The sequence below is a fragment of the Anarrhichthys ocellatus genome, unplaced genomic scaffold, assembly GCF_004355925.1.
Source record: "Anarrhichthys ocellatus isolate YVR2014 unplaced genomic scaffold, GSC_Weel_1.0 scaffold59, whole genome shotgun sequence".
Lineage (NCBI taxonomy): Eukaryota > Metazoa > Chordata > Actinopteri > Perciformes > Anarhichadidae > Anarrhichthys > Anarrhichthys ocellatus.
The window spans coordinates 559,129-575,009 of record NW_022280089.1 but is presented as its reverse complement, the minus strand read 5'-3'; the positions used below and the strand labels follow the sequence as shown (position 1 = coordinate 575,009).

Here is a 15,881-nt window from a genome sequence, read left to right as displayed (position 1 = left end):
AAAAAAAGTCTTGGAAGATTTTTTTCTATAAACTACAATTTTTGAGAAGAAAATTGGTTGGTATATTACTAGAAACTATTGAAACATGTTGCTGCAGAGCACAACAATGTCATAGCAATGTCAATAAATTCCTCAAGTCTTTCGCATTTAGATTTGGTGAACCCTGCAGAAAGCCCAGGTCTAACATGAGACGTGTTCATGAAGTGCAGCGGTTAGCTCGTGATACTGTACTGCCAGCGAAACGGAGGCTGTGGCAGAAACACAACAAGGTTTTGTTTATTTCATCATGTCTATTTGAATTTTCAGAGCATCTTGTGAATTTCCCCGCCTCCATCTGATCTCTAAATGAGCATCAAACTACTGAGAGCTCTGTTAGCACCATGACAGACGACACTGTTGTTTAATGTTTACGTAACAAACGGGCCGATCATGTGCAAAACCAGCAGATTCTCAATTATGATGCTGATCACATACTGAATAAACATATCCTTTCTTCACCTTTGTGTGTTGTGTAGTTTCAAAGAGAACGTCCCTTCGGTGCTGATGTAACTGAGGGAGCGTGAAGAATGACAGATGACCTGCTTTGCAGATCAGCCACACTCGGTTCTACTGCTGTCTTTAAACCAAGTTGAATTAAAAATTGTTTTCAAAAAGACACATTACCACGATTACACTGATATGGTTTCTTATTTGCAATAATCTCATTGGCATCTATTATTTTTTACATTTCTTATTGGGGACTTTTTGTTTTGGTCGTCATCTTTAAAATACACACACAGTTCACTTAAAGAGATGCTTCATTGGTACCCAGCTCAGTCGGCTAGAACATAACTGCACCTTGCTGTCTCCATTGGTCCATGCTGTGCTTCCCGCCATCTGTCAGACTAATTTATATATTCTACATACTTTTATGTTTTGTACTTCTGACATGGATGTTTTTAGTGTCTAACAATGCAGTATAATCTGGTCTCTATTTAACAATATTATCCCTCATGTATCTGCTTTGCATGTGTTGTTTTATGAGCCTCTGTGCTGCATGTCTTAAGAGTCCTGAATGATGTTTCTACTGGTGTTAACATTCTCTCTTCTTTTATAAAGGGGAAATGATGCACACATTTGTAGTTTTTTTACCGTATATTTAGTGTTCTTAGGGTGACCTTTTAACATCTGTCCAGGGACCACAAATGAAAAATAGCCTCTTGGCTAACTCTGGCACATTTACAGGAATGTTTCATTAATGTGCACTGTCCCTACCAAATAAGCAATTAAATAAAATTAAATATGTTTTGTTAAAGCTGATGTCCATCCCTATCAGGACAGCTGCATCCATTGTGTTCACTGATACAAGAAAGACATTAGAAGCGCGGTTTTTCTCATCGTCTTACCATTCACCACAACAAGATGGAGACGTCAAGGGTCGCTCTCCTTCTTTACTGTCACGTCTCCGTCTCCGGCCAGGATGGTCGAAATCTCTCCCTGCATGAAGGCCCAAGGCACGGAGGATCCGGCCAGGGGACAGCGCTCTCCGCTGGGGCAGTACACCTCCCCACCTTGACCTTGGCTGCGGATGAACCCACGGGTGCAGGGGAAGCAGAACTTGTGGTGCGGGACGGAGGGACACTGGACAAAGTGGGTGTCCTCCAAGCGCTCTCGGCAGAGGGTGCAGCAGAGCAGAGTGCCCTGAGTGTTGCTCGTGGACTCCCCGGCGTTGCTGCTCTGCCCCGCCGCGCTCAAGCCCTGCCCCAAGGCTGCCTGGGAGACTGAGGTGGATGCGGTGGAAGGGCTGCCACTGGTGGGGCGCCCGGCTGAGGAGGAGTGGGCTGTGGACATGCCGGGGCTATCTCTAGCCATCTGGCTGGAGCTCAGGCTGTCTGCGACTCCCATGAGTGCCGAGATGGGCGAGGGCTGGCTGTGTAAACGGGGCGGGCCTTCTTGTGGGGCGGCCATGCCAGGAAGCGGTTCCATGCCGGAGTAAGCACCTCGGGGCCAGGGCTCTCTCGCTGGGTGATCAGGCCTGCCTTCGCTCTCTCCATTCTCAGAGCCTGGGGAGGCCTTGCGGCGCCGAGTTGTGCTCTTCGCTGGTACAGAGCGTCCGGCGGTTGCCATAGGCAACCCTGCATCCAGCTGGGGCAGAACCTCTGGAATTGGGGGCTCTTTAAACATGCGCACACCATCGTTCAGCAGCTCAGACAGCCCGCGCCAGTCTCCCGTGCCCTGCCGCTTCTCGTATTCCACATAGCGTAGCCCAGAGTTAACCGCTTTACCTGCATCTTTGGCTGAGTCGCGGAACATCTGCCTGACCAGGTCCGGGACTCCCGAGAAGATCATCCCAGAGCCGGCGGGGTACTCCACAAACACCTTCAGCTCAAACTCCGGCGTTGTGCTGGTGTCAAAGGCTAGAACGCGGCCCATCAGATTGTGGTCTTTCCTGAAGCGCACGTTAAAGGGGACGCAGCTGCTCAAAGCTACGAGGACGTCCCGGACTGCTTTTGGACGGTTCGGCCAGCCTTCGACCCTGCTACGAGCCACCTCATTCAGTTCTGCCATCACTTCATTGTTCCTCCACATAGCGGGATCTATACCCACCAGAGCAGAGGTGCTAGCTCCCACGCCCAGGGACACAACCTGTCTTCTCCCAGTGTCACCCATTATGGGGCCAGCTGAGACAGCAATTGGTGTGGCCCCTGTCCTGGAGCCTGACAAGGGGGCTAAAAGCCCATGAGGGGCCGCTACTAACCCCTGAGCTATCAATGCATGGGATATGGTGCCATGGAGACTAGGAACTGCCCCAACTATAGCCCGACGTGTGTTTGGGCTCTGTCTGCTGCCCTCTGACAGGGACACATCTTCAGCTCTGTGCAGGCCATTGGGTAGGCGAGAAGACACCCCATACTCACCCCTCCCCCTATCCATACGCTCTCCATGCTGCCGCCCCGCTTCAAGGGGCCCAGCCGAGCTGGGTTTGCCCTGCTGAGGACCGGGGGACCGGCCGTCTAAAACTCCGTGCGTGCTCTTCAGTTGCCTAGCAGTTTCGATGAGGAGCTCTATTCTGTCTGCCCCGTCGTAGTTGACACATCCCCGGCACACGGCCTCACTGAACTCCCACAGCATGGCCCAGGGCATTTTGGGCAGATCACAGAGGTAGCACCATTGCCGTCTGGAGGAAGGCTGCGAGGCGGAGGACATGTTGTTTACAGGCCCTCGACCAAACTTTCTTCGGAGGCCTACACGTTACGGTCTGCGTTTGTCAACAATTCTTCAATTCTCAGACACCACCACGTTACGCGCCTCGCATTTTATGATGGAAATTAAACGAGTAAATGAGCTCAAAACGCAACCGTTAACGACGGCATTTAAAAGTTGGCGACGTCTTCTTTCTCGATTTGTTCGTGTCGGTCTGTGTGGAAGGAAGTAAAATGTTATAAGACACCGGAAACACCTACGCGACTGAGTATCAAGGCACAACGGGAGTTGTAGTTTTTTTCTTACACCACTTTATTTTCTCTAGCATTATTGTGAACAACACTACAACGTTGTACGATCTACGGAATAAAGGTTCATATGAATGCCGTTTATGTGATGAAACGAGAGATATAATGAGTTTTACATATAGTTAATATGAGGACAAAACCATCTGAGTTGCTGGAATATGCACTTCTAAATGAACTACAATGGTTTACGTAGTAAGCTAACGTTACCTGTGTCAAGTTAGAAACACTTTCCTATTCTTCACACCGTTTATGAAACGTTACTTGGTATGAACTGTTGGTTGGGATTCCGGAAGGTTGTGTGATTCTCACAGATGAAGCCCAGGCGATTAGTCTGAAGGCTTCAGATATATATATATATATATATTTTTTTTTTTTAAACTTTTTCCTACATGCGTCAGGTGAAATAATGGTCCTTCAGTGTTTTGACAAATTGTTTCATGTATGTATGCAACTTATCCATTTATTTTTGACTGTATGGAGAAATATAATGTTCCAAGGACACCAGAAATATAGGCTATGCATACAGCCGACTCAACACTAAATAAAGTGTGGTCTACAGTTTAAAAAAACAAGTATATTACATATACACTGTATATACTTAGCTCAAGTGTAATTTGGATGTTCTGCAAATAACATGCTTGTATAATTAAAACATATTTAGGTGAATAAGTAAATAGGGCAATTGTTTTTCTTTTCATTTTTAAACTGCTTTAATTCATCTAGCACTTTTGAATACAAACAGTGATACTGAAAATAATGCAGTGTAGGTCTGAGTGCATTATGCTACACAACCTGTGTGTATAGATGGGGCCTCTGCCTGATCCAGGCTACCTAATGCTGGTATGTGGAAACTGAAACGACTAACTTTTGGTTAATTGAGTTATTCCAGCCAAAGTTCTATTCACAGTATTGTTTACTACAAAAGGTGACAACTTGACGATGACATTTTGACAGTGGCTAAACAGATAACCAGCTCCTTCATCTTCGCCATCCTTTAATCTTCATGGTAATAATCCTTTATAGTCCAGGTATCGACATACAGAAGGCACCCTAACCACTTCAGGACAGGGATGTCAAAGAACTACGGCTGCTTCTCTTTGTAAGAACTTGCCAATACATTTGTACCGTTTCTGAATAAATGATGAACGATACAACACAAATCATCTTTGTAGACGTGAACACTGGTTATATCAGCATTCACATCATGGTTACTGTTCACTTGATTTAAAAAACTAAAATAAAACTCAGGTCCACATTGAATTACTTCAGGGTAGTGTTTAGTTTTTTTTTTTTTTTGGTTTTTTTTAAACATTCTTCAAATCTAGTGTTGGGAACGTACAAAATAAAACTGATTGAAAAACATGACAAAAGTAAATACATCATACAAAATCATAGTTCAGGTAACATGTTTTAAAGCAAAGCAGTCTTTTTTGTCAATACTGGTCGAATGTTTTAATGGAGCGTGACAACAGAACTGTATAGAACACTCTATGCAAGACACGAAACATTACAAATGGTTTGTGGGGAGAGTGGTCAGTTGGCATGGTGTGTGGTTGAGAAACACAGCTTCAGTGTGTACGGGTAAGGCCCACCTGGAAGAGGAAAGAAAGAACGGAAACATGCATTATAAAGGTAAAGGACAATATGAAGGCTATAAAATGTACAGTATATTGTAAAACTACACGACCAGCAAAACAATGTCAACAATATGTTATTGTAAGGAGATGAGAACTTACTGGGATTTTTCATCTGGAAATGGTTAATCAGAGCTAGGGCTTCCATGGCATCATTGATGGATTCCCACTCCAGGAGGCCAGATGAACTTCGCTCACCTTTTGTACCACACAACATGACTGTTAGATTACTAAAATAAATAATACTCAACTGTGTATTCCTGTTTTTGAATTATTACACACATCTAACTACTACTACTCGCTTCTACTTCCCCTTTTTTAAATATATGAGACAGAACCTTCTGCAATATTATTAATTGGAAAGTCAAAGCGCATTTTAACAAAGCCAGTACATACTATAGGCATGGTTGTAACTCATAGCACTCACTCTTTCCGGTGAAAAGTTTCACACTTGTGGGGCTCTTGATTCCCAGATCTTCGCAGGCCTGGAAGGAAAAGACCAGTGTCAGTGGAAATTTGAGGCGGTGGTGTGTGTGAAACATCTGCACTTCACAGATGGAACCCCGGTGGCTTTTCTTACCTGGTTGAAAATCTCTGGAGCGATGTCGGGCTGTGCATTGAAGAAGTGTAGGACATTGCTGGGGTGCTGGATTCGGTTCTTGGCCGCCTGCTCTGGGGAGGTGAAGCGGTTGTTGCGGGATCCATGGAAATCTTTGAAGCTGCTTGTGTTGTCCTCCAACTGGTAGCACTGTCCTGGCACAATAGCCTGCTGCTTGGACACACTGCCAGGGGGAACGGTCAGAGGATGTCCATCTGTTTATCTAGCTCTGCATCTTTTATGTTTAATAGTCTATAGTCTCATGTTTTGTAATAGTTTGGACAGCTGCTCTTACCAAACGTTGAGTTTCTGTCCAAAGAGGAAGTTGTTGTTGAGGTGAGTGATGGCCCTGTCCACAGAGTAACAGTCACCCATCTCCACCATTGCTGCTCCAGGCTTACTCTTCATGAACTTAATCTGAAGGAAGAAAAATATCCAGCTGACACAAAAGGACAAAAAAAATAGCATGAATCTATTTCTGCGAATGGCGATTATTGTCATTGCCAATGAAGTCTATTCGTCTATTGAGGCCACGTCTTCAATTGACCTGTTTTGTTTAAGAGTCGTAAACATAAAGATATAAAATTCACTAGCTATTTACTGATATTTTGGCTGGAAAAAAATGATTTAAATTATGAATCAGTTAAAGATTAATTATACGCATATCACGTAGGTGTTCTAATCAACTCCAGCAATCACTAGCAATCAAACAAATTCATTACATATGCAGCCATGAATTTATGGTGTCTAATGACTAAATACCTCAGAGGGGTTGGGTTGGCAGTATTTCACTCACCCTCTCCACATTGCCGTAGAGGCAGAAGACGTTGAAGACCTTGTCGGCGTTGACCTTAGCGGGCTCGAGGCCATAAACCATAAGAACCGGGGAGTCGGCGTGAGGGCCATACTCAGGGGGTGGTGGTCCGTAACTAGGGCCGTAGCGCTGGCTGCCACGACCACGCCCGCCCATACCTGGCCCCCCGCGGTGGGGAGGAGGCGGGCCGTAGCTGTCCTCATTGTAGCTATGATAACCTCCTTGTGGGCCAGCTTATTTAGAGGAAAAAACAACATTTGAGGTACAGACACAGTCTTGGAGTTTGATCCATTCCTCTAAACAGCAGATCTATTTCCTCATGGGATAGTTACCATAATCAGGTGGGTGGTCTCCCAGAAGAGCCGGCTGCCTCTGGCGTTTGTTGGGATTGGCATTGGGATCTAAAACGGTCAAATAAAAGTTGCCTATAAAACAGCTTCCTTGTCAAAAACATCCAACAGGTGCCGTAGCCTACTAAGGGACATGGTTGTGGTTGACATGCAGCAGAGGAGGCTAATATCTTAAGTGTTCAAAAAAAAGTCAGCAGGCTCTATTTTGCTAATCTAATACGTGACATAATGGAGATTTTTTTCTAGCAGTGATTTTGAAAAGTAGCTTTCATCTTGTATCAGCCATCCCAGCACAAACACACACACACCTTGTGAATTGTTCCAATTGCCTTCACCATCAGCATCTGTGCAGGTACACATATACACATGTCAAATCCAAATAAAACATGAAAAAGTATAGATTTGGCAACACTGTATAAACATCCTATTACATGCAATAGAAAGATCCTAGTAGCAGATCAGAGAGTTCAGTTTGCATCAGTGCTATAAGCAGCAATATAAGCATGTTATTGAAAACTTAATTTAATTACAAATGATACGACAGACGTAGAATACCAGAAGTGAATTGACATCAGTTGTTTTGACTCGATTACATTGTGGAAGTATGAAAAAAATGACACCTGATTTGTAGATTGGGCTTAAAGTAATCAACAAAAAAGTAAGTGCTGGTATTTTCCATAATATTTGATGTAAAAAAGCTTCGTCCAACGAAACCCAAGGTGAACTCTCTGTGCACACAGCCACCCCTTTCATAGAGGCAACTTCCTGTAGTTTAGCAGATCGAGAATCTAGTCACGGCAATTCATTATGAAAACAGCATTTAATGTTCTCATTTAAAACAGTTAGAATTGATATTAACATTGAATTCATACTTGATTGTATACTATAATCAGCAGTATATATATATCAAAATATAGCTAGCTGTCAATCAGAAAATGTTTCTTCCGCATAACTATAGCTTGATGATGACTACACAGATTTATGAGGAGCATCAATAAGTATGAGCAAATTGAAAACAATGCTGAACCCATAAAAGTTTCTCATGATGCATTTCTACAAACATCTCAATTTACACTATTTTGGAAAACGCAACCCAAGTGAAGTATCATGAAGGAGAGATCCACACTACGCAGTGATGCACTCCAGCCGGTTGAGGCTACAGTGGCTTGTCAAACTTACTTTCTTAGTATTTCACATCCGTTAGGTGAAACAGGCTTTATATTTTGGCTACAGTTAGCTTATGACATCAAATCTATTTCACATCTGTTACGTAAAATAGATTTACTAACCCAAATACAACCTTAACTGTAACCCAAATATGAATCAGCAGAATAGTTATGACGTGCATAGACACTACAGGTACACACTGTGATACGAACACTAGCAGATTGTGTAAACGCCACAGACAGTGCACTGAATCCAGTGTTGGAAATTCACTTTTGTTGTCTGGTGGATTACAAAATCTACCAGCCACTCAACAGATTAGCGTTGTTTTTTGGCTGGTGGGTGAAGCACATCTAGTAGCCACTTGCACATTCTGTGAGCATTTGGTCGGTGACTGGTGCTAATTTCCAACCCTGACTGAAACGGATGTGGAGTTAATACTAAATCAGTGGTTGCTTATAGTGTAACCCTGGATTGCAGATTGCTAATTGAATGTGCAACTCAAGTCACACATCAATAAGCAACACATGGAGAGATCACTGGGAATAGTCACCAAATATTGGGACTTTAAGCACGACCTCCACAACCCATTCTGCATAGAATGTTGCATTATACATACAATTGGAATATAACAAACGTGGATATTTTTGTTCAACATATAGTGAACAGAAATAAAAATTAAAAAAACTCAACCTATCTTAATTCCATTATACCATTACTTGAACAGACAAAACCTAATGTGGTTATGTAATAATAATAATAATGTGTCACCACCAAATGTGACAGCACTAAGTGCTAACCGTGCTAAAAAAAATAAAAACCAGCACTAAAACCAAAATGCAGATCTGTAAAATAAAATCCTAACTTTGACCACTTAGCTTCTAGAGCTACAACACAGTGAAATCAAAATCAAACTTTTTTTTTTCCTAGATCAGAAGAATTTTCAATGCACCCCATGCATTCCCGTGGTAGTAATGAGTGTGGTAACCCGACATGAGGTAGTATTATAACGAGACAGAAAATAAATAAATACATTATAGAACTCAGAGCCAGTTTGTCGATTACATTACTTAAATCTGTTGCTTGCTGGTGTTGCTATGGGCCTTTACCATATTGTAGTATTAACATGATGGCTAAACAAGTCAACAACAGTCATGTTGTTTTAGTTTCACAATCATTTTCTACTTTTAACCATCCAATCAGATTATGAATTCATTCTGTCAAGTACTTACAGCACCACACATGGAGCATGGGACACAGTGGGCAGGTAGGGGGCAGTCTTCAGCAAGGATGCTACCTGCCAACCTCTTGACTCCAGCCTCAACTCATTTTCCTTCTCGAGTCTTTTCTTCCTTCTTCCCTTCCTTGTATCCCAACCACCAGAAAGAAAAGTACATCCACACATCCATGCTGGGTTTTGACTTGCTGCCGGTTTGTTTTGAGAGTTGCTATTCAAAGGGCTCATTTCCAGCTTACCGTGCTCTGACCACAAAGCAGGATATTTGCACCGTTTGAGAATGGGCTGTCTGTCCACAGACACACTGAGCCAAACCTGCATCACACGGGAGGCGTTAAAGGCATCAACTATGGGCCAGTGCAAAAAAAGGGAAAATGAAACAACGCAGAAACAACACAAGAACAGCACAGAGAGGAGGGGGGGAAATGGGGAAGAAGGTACAGGGGAAAAAACCAAAACACCAGAGTCCATAACTGTAGGAAGCTTTAGGAAAGGATTTTGAATCTGTTTGCCTCTGTGCTTGTATGCTTGATAGGTGTTTGATGCTTGTGTCTTCATAGGCCCCCCCGTGGATGTTTCTTCTCATGTGAAAAATGGACGCTCACGTGATGCTTGCTTATTTGGCTTAATAGCCGTCAGCCACTGGCAAAGTGAAAAAGGCATCTAGTGCTCGACAATAAGTCATCTGGAATATCTGCGTGACGATGTGCTGTCATGGCGGTTCAGCTGTGTGTTGCCGTGGATATTCGGCTCGTTGTGTTGTGTTCGCCCAAGGATGGTGGAGACGAGCGGTATTAGCATCTGAGAAAGGGAATGGCCTCTTTTGTTTGTTTACTGCCCCAGTGTGTGGTATCGTCTGTTCCCTGGTCGGGCTGAGTGTGTCTGAAAACTCCTCTGTTGCTCCCTGTGGTTGTGTTATGGCAGGCACATCCCAACGACCAACAGCCCTCATCATCAATGTGTTGTGACTCCTCGGGGGCTCTGCGGTTGAGATGTGCTGTACTGGCAGAGAGGTGGGGGTAGATGCTTATCAGTCTATCAACGTCAGTCTGTGGTGGATATGCGAGGTGTCTGTTCGCGTGGCCGTGGAAGTATTTCTGTCCCTCAAAACTGAAATGGTGGCTACTGACCACCACCAAAAGATAAAATGGACTCCCATGTCAGGTGGTGGAGGTAGGGGTGATGATGGACTTGGAATAAGGAAGTACTGAGTTGAGGTTGTGTTCCGGTATTTGTTGCCCCACTGTGTCCGATGTATGCCACAGAGCAGATTTACATTAGCTGTGGCTGTGGGTGCTGTTATGCTGTAGAAGCCGCTGTGTCTGCTTAGAGGTTGAAGTAAGCCTGTATGAGTTTGCACAGTGAGGACACAAGGAGTACCTCTCATAAGGCAGCACAAACTATAAGAAAGATGTCAAACACCTGTATAAGACTTGGAATGTACATGTTGTGGTCCTGGTACAAGAAAAACAACTACAATATTTAACAGTGATTGGCCAAAAACGAAAAAAAAAAAATCCTCAATACAGATACACTTAAGTGAAGTATTTGTCTGTAATCAGGTTTAAAACTTCAGCAAAATCGTATTGCTGACCACACAGAATCTAAGGCAAATGTAAATTGCATTATCATCTTCTCCATCCCATAGCCTGTAATCAGATTACTTAACAGTTTGCCTCGTTGCCTGGAGCAGTATCTTGTAATTTAACCAGTATTTCTGTCATTGTAGTATCACAAAGTGAGTGGCTCATTCATTTTCTCTCATGGAGGTTTCAGGCATGCGAGGAGCTTGGTTTTTAAGTTCATGATTTTTAAACAAATTGTTTTAGCATTACATCAACACAACACATATCCAATAACAAATGCTGTAACCCATACCTTTAAACAAAACAATGTTCACATTATCTGGTCTTTGCCAAAGTTCATCAGTGTGTCTTAAAACAAATTTGACACTACAAATATTGGTTTGAAAGCTGAACAATGTAGATGACGCTATGCAGCGTGTTCCTAATATACGTTGTACATTAAAAAGGTCCCATGAAATGTAGAATGTTCTTGTGTCCCAGATCTGTTGTTCAATGGTTGCATGCAAAACAGCAACACATTTAACCCATCATTTGCTAACTGTTATTTTTTTAAATAACTTATGTACGTATTCAAAATGATCCAGCCAATAAAACTGTAAACACAGCAGTTCCTGTCCCTGCTGATCGTAATGCTAACACTCACAACACAGTTAGGTGTTTAATCTACAACATCACGGTGTAACTGCGGTGATCGTTGTGTTTATGTTCCACCTACCCTCAAACCATTAAGTCCTACCCTCGTGCAGAAATACCTGTTCAATAAACCAAAGCCTGAGAAATGTTGAAGATCTCAGGAGTCGTTTCATGGGACCTTTAACCAGATGTGTACCGAATGGTCTCACGAGTCAACTCAGCTGGCTAGTGCAATGTCGAATATAAGCTATGATAAAATCTCCACTATGTTAACAACAGCTGTGATAGTCTCTGTAGTGTAGAGTAGGCAGGGCTGTGAGGGTGTGTAGCTGTGACATGCTCTGTAGGGAATGTGAACCTGCGAAAGGAATGGTGCGCCTACATATGCTACTGTGACGAGTGCGTAGGGCTTCTCACATGCATGAGCCTGTAATTAAGGTTGGCTGCCCTTGAGGTTGCTCCTCATGCCCTTACTTTGATCCTGCTGTGTGCAGAGAAAATGCATGAAAACTGTGAAAGGCATCGCGGGAATACTTTCTCTGACCACTGAGCTGAGTAGCGTGGTGAACGGTGGATGAAACCATTCACCTGTGATCAAAGGCAATAACCCCGGAGGCAGAGAGCCCTAACCATCCCATATAGTGGAATGAGAGGAAGAAAATAGGGGGAAGAAAGGGTCGGGGACTGTTACCTTGGCCACTGAGGTTGGGGTTTGTATAGTCCCACGTGTCCTGGTCGTTCTTGAAGACATTAAGACGTGCTGGCTGTGGATTGCATTACAAAAAATCAAAACCAGTGTCCTCTCACTAACATCTAATGTTAATTCAAAATGCACCATGGTTGATGAGAAATGGCCATACGCTCACCTTGGCATACTCAATCTTTAGAGTGCAGCAGCCAGAATAGATGTCTGCCCCATTCAGAGAGGCTTTGGCCCTCTGAGCACTTTGGACCGAGTCAAACGTGGCAGCAGTGAGTTAAGGTGAGGTGTGATTATATCAAGATTTCTGAGGGGCCTGGGTTAATAAAACATCAAGACAATGTACAATTATAGTGTGTCCAAATGTAAATGGCAATCATTGAAAAGGATATTCTACCATGGCCTGAACACCATTCTTTCTGAAGATGACGATCCTCTGTACAGGTCCACAGTTGTTACAGATGGTGTAGAGCACGTCCTGCGGAGGCACACAGAGAAGTTCATATAGTAGTCCTAATATAGTAAGCACACCTAACTCCACAGCATTCATATCACCGATAAAAAACATCACACATGACCAAACATAACAATATACTACTTGCTAATTGTTAGCCAAATAAAAAAAAGATTGATTTTCGATGTTTCTATAAAAATAATTTAGAGACGTCAAAAGACGGGAAATTCACGGTAATTAAGAAAAGTATAAATTATGAAGAAAAAAAGAAAAGATGCACATGCTGCTACAACCATGCTGATGCAGAATAATAGATATGTATGCTTCAATATGGCTTTACAATGATGGACTAATTGGCAGCAGTACCTCTAATCAAACAGTAGTTTTTCAGCACTTCGAATAAAATAATCAAATCCCTATATTTTTCATGAAGATAGACTCATAACTGACATTGAAAAACACGGTTCAATGTACAGTGATCTAACAAATTAGTTTGTAACCTTATAGTAACGTATCCTGTTCAACAGACTACTACATAAATAAGGATGTGACACAGTCACAAGGTTGTTTTGTATAATAAAGTTACCGTGGTGACGGGATAGATGGGGTTTATGACCGTGAGCAGCAGAACGTTGTTGACGCTCCGGGTGTCGTCTGAGTCCCCTGGCCGGGAGATCTTTTGGCTAGTGGAGTAATTGATGAAGGCGGGGTGGCCTGCAATGTAAACCTGGTTCTCTGCTGCATATGTGACAGCATTGCAGGAGCCATTCGTGTCCTCATACTCCACGAGGGCCTGCCGTTTCTTGGGCATCATAACAACAAAACTGTAAATAGATATTTCAAGAAGAAAATGATAAGATAGATTACCGAACCATGTTTCATTTAATAAAAGCATGAGTCACATAAATGTTTATTATTACTTAGTCGAACTTGCATTCACGCTGACTACGGTATGTCAATATATTTTCAAACGAGATATAGGGTAACACAACACCGTTATATCCATATAGTTTGACGTTACGATCAATAACCCGTTTCTTACGTAAAGCCACGCCAGTGTTAACATCTCGCTTCTCTCTGCACAACCACCCCCACTTTCCCTCTGCTAGCAAAACTTGGCCCACTCGCTTGCAACATGGAGGGAGACATACCACACTGCTGAAGGTCTGTTATTGTTGTTGAGAACTTGTGAATTTCTTTAATATACTGTGTTTTATATATATATCATTTAAATGTTTTGCAGTGGTGTATTTTCAACATAGAAAGAAACAACATTGTTGCATTTTATTTGTCACATGTGGCTTTAACTTACAAATGAACATTTAGCCCACTGAAAATACAGAAATATATATTCACTCGCCAGCCACTTTATTAGGCAAACCTGTTCAATTGCTTGTCAACACAAATAGCTAATCAGCCAATCACATGGCAGCAACTCAATGCATTTAGGCATCTAGATGCGGTGAAGACGACTTGCTGAAGTTCAAAGCGAGCATCAGAATGGGGAAGAACAGGGATTTAAGTGACTTTGAACGTGGCATGGTTGTTGGTGCCAGACGGGCTGGTCTGAGTATTTCAAAAACTGCTGATTTTCTGGGATTTTCACGCACAACCATCTCTAGGGTTTACAGAGAATGGTCCGAAAAAGAGAAAATATCCAGTGAGCGGCAGTTGTGTGGATGAAAATGCCTTGTTGATGTCAGAGGAGAATGGGCAGAGTGATTCAGGCTGCTGCTGGTGGTGTACTGGTGTGGGGGATATTTTCTTGGCACACTTTGGGCCCCTTTAGTACCAATTGAGCATTGTTTAAACGCCACGGCCTACCTGAGTATTGGTGCTGACCTTGTCCATCCCTTTATGACCACAGTGTACCCATCTTCTGATGGCTACTTCCAGCAGGATAATGCACCATGTCACAAAGCTCAAATCATGTCAAACTGGTTTCTTGAACATGACGATGAGTTCACTGTACTCCAATGGCCTCCACAGTCACCAGATCTCAATCCAATAGAGCACCTTTGGGATGTGGTGGAACGGGAGATTTGCATCATGGATGTGAAGCCGACAAATCTGAGCAACTGCGTGATGCTATCATTTCAATATGGAGCAAAATCTGTGAGGAATGTTTCCAACACCTTGTTGAATCTATGCTACGAAGAATTGAGGCAGTTCTGAAGGCAAAAGGGGTCCAACCCGGTACTAGCAAGGTGTACCTAATAAAGTGGCTGGTGAGTGTATAAAGCTTAACAATAATTAAAATATTAAATATGCTACTCTACATGGTAGTAACAGCTTGATAAGATGACAGTAGGTCAAGACTGTGTTGTCTGTGAGGTTATTATGAATGCAGACAAATGAGGTCCCATGAGACCTGAAACATGAGAATCACACCACTGAAGAACACAGTGAGCACGTTAAGCATACAGAGACTGTAGGTGCTCAGTTATTACCTGATGGCCCCAAACTCCTGCAGGGCCTCCACCAGGTCAGCCTCCATGATGCCGTCCACCAAGCCCCGGATGTGCACCACCGAGGAGGGTAGCGGTTTATGAGGGTCATCGTAGCTCTCCTGCAAACCAAACACACAACATGACGCTTGTAGGTTCATTACATATTTCTAATACTGGTGTGAAAGCGATGAAGCCGCAGACCACCGGTAGAGGTTGGTGACGTTGACGTTAGTTGGGCCTGAATAGCAGCCCAGGACAGTGAGTATAATAAAATAACCGTTATTGCGTTAGAGATTAACGTTACTAGTGAACGCTTATAGTTTACTATATCCTTTTATCAGTACATAAAATGGTAATTATATGTTGTGTAATAGCTATATAATATTAATTGGACAAACTCCGTCACCGCTTTAACGTTCTTCTATCCAAACCCGATATAACTACCGAACGTGGCTAGCTTCTTTATTCTAGCTAACCTAGATGTTAGCTTAGATAGCTGCTAGATAAGCACTACTTTGTCAAGCTAAATACCATTCTTAGAAAAGCAAAACCTAGCACATTCTAGCATAACAACACACTACCTACGACGGCCAGAGGAAAAGCCTCACCGTTGTCATTCCTCCGTCCTCCGTTTTCTGTCTTTTCGTTGCTCTGCCGCCTTCTCCGTAGTATCGGCCCGCAGCAGCAGCCATGTTGTCCTGTCCCCTGTGCCGGGTTAGTGCTGCATTCATGATTTGTGGGAAAAACGGAAGAGCGTTTTGGACATCTGA

At 43.1% G+C, this 15,881-nt stretch overlaps 2 protein-coding genes across 2 annotated transcripts in view; both read right to left on the bottom strand.

The window, feature by feature from the left end:
* The window catches only part of LOC116396769 (interferon regulatory factor 2-binding protein 1-like), a 5,336-nt gene extending 1,261 nt beyond the window's left edge, over window positions 1-4,075 (bottom strand). Inside the window, exon 1 of the mRNA XM_031871588.1 lies at window positions 1,386-4,075. Within this exon, the coding sequence (XP_031727448.1) occupies window positions 1,411-3,186 (1,776 nt within the window). The 5' untranslated portion in view covers window positions 3,187-4,075 and the 3' untranslated portion in view covers window positions 1,386-1,410. The remainder of the gene's footprint in view (window positions 1-1,385) is intronic.
* A 101-nt stretch (window positions 4,076-4,176) lies between these two features.
* hnrnpl (heterogeneous nuclear ribonucleoprotein L) lies at window positions 4,177-15,826 on the bottom strand. Its single transcript, XM_031871589.1, has 14 exons — window positions 15,720-15,826; window positions 15,112-15,230; window positions 13,248-13,485; window positions 12,600-12,685; window positions 12,374-12,470; window positions 12,199-12,271; window positions 7,196-7,231; window positions 6,870-6,938; window positions 6,520-6,770; window positions 6,019-6,140; window positions 5,706-5,907; window positions 5,553-5,610; window positions 5,228-5,323; window positions 4,177-5,083 (listed from the first exon to the last, which is right to left on the bottom strand). Exons 1-14 carry the CDS (start codon window positions 15,801-15,803, stop codon window positions 5,025-5,027), a joined length of 1,590 nt encoding a protein of 529 aa, XP_031727449.1. The 5' UTR covers window positions 15,804-15,826; the 3' UTR covers window positions 4,177-5,024.
* Window positions 15,827-15,881: the final 55 nt, after the last annotated feature.

Bases quoted from the DNA above. Each gene is read 5' to 3' on its own strand.
- hnrnpl (XM_031871589.1), bottom strand. From the start codon at position 15,803: ATGGCTGCTGCTGCGGGCCGATACTACGGAGAAGGCGGCAGAGCAACG. The intron at 13,486-15,111 runs GTAATAACTGAG...ATCTATTTACAG, and splicing joins CAGGAGTTTGGGGCCATCAG to TTTTGTTGTTATGATGCCCA. The intron at 5,324-5,552 runs GTGAGTGCTATG...GTGGTACAAAAG, and splicing joins GAAACTTTTCACCGGAAAGA to GTGAGCGAAGTTCATCTGGC.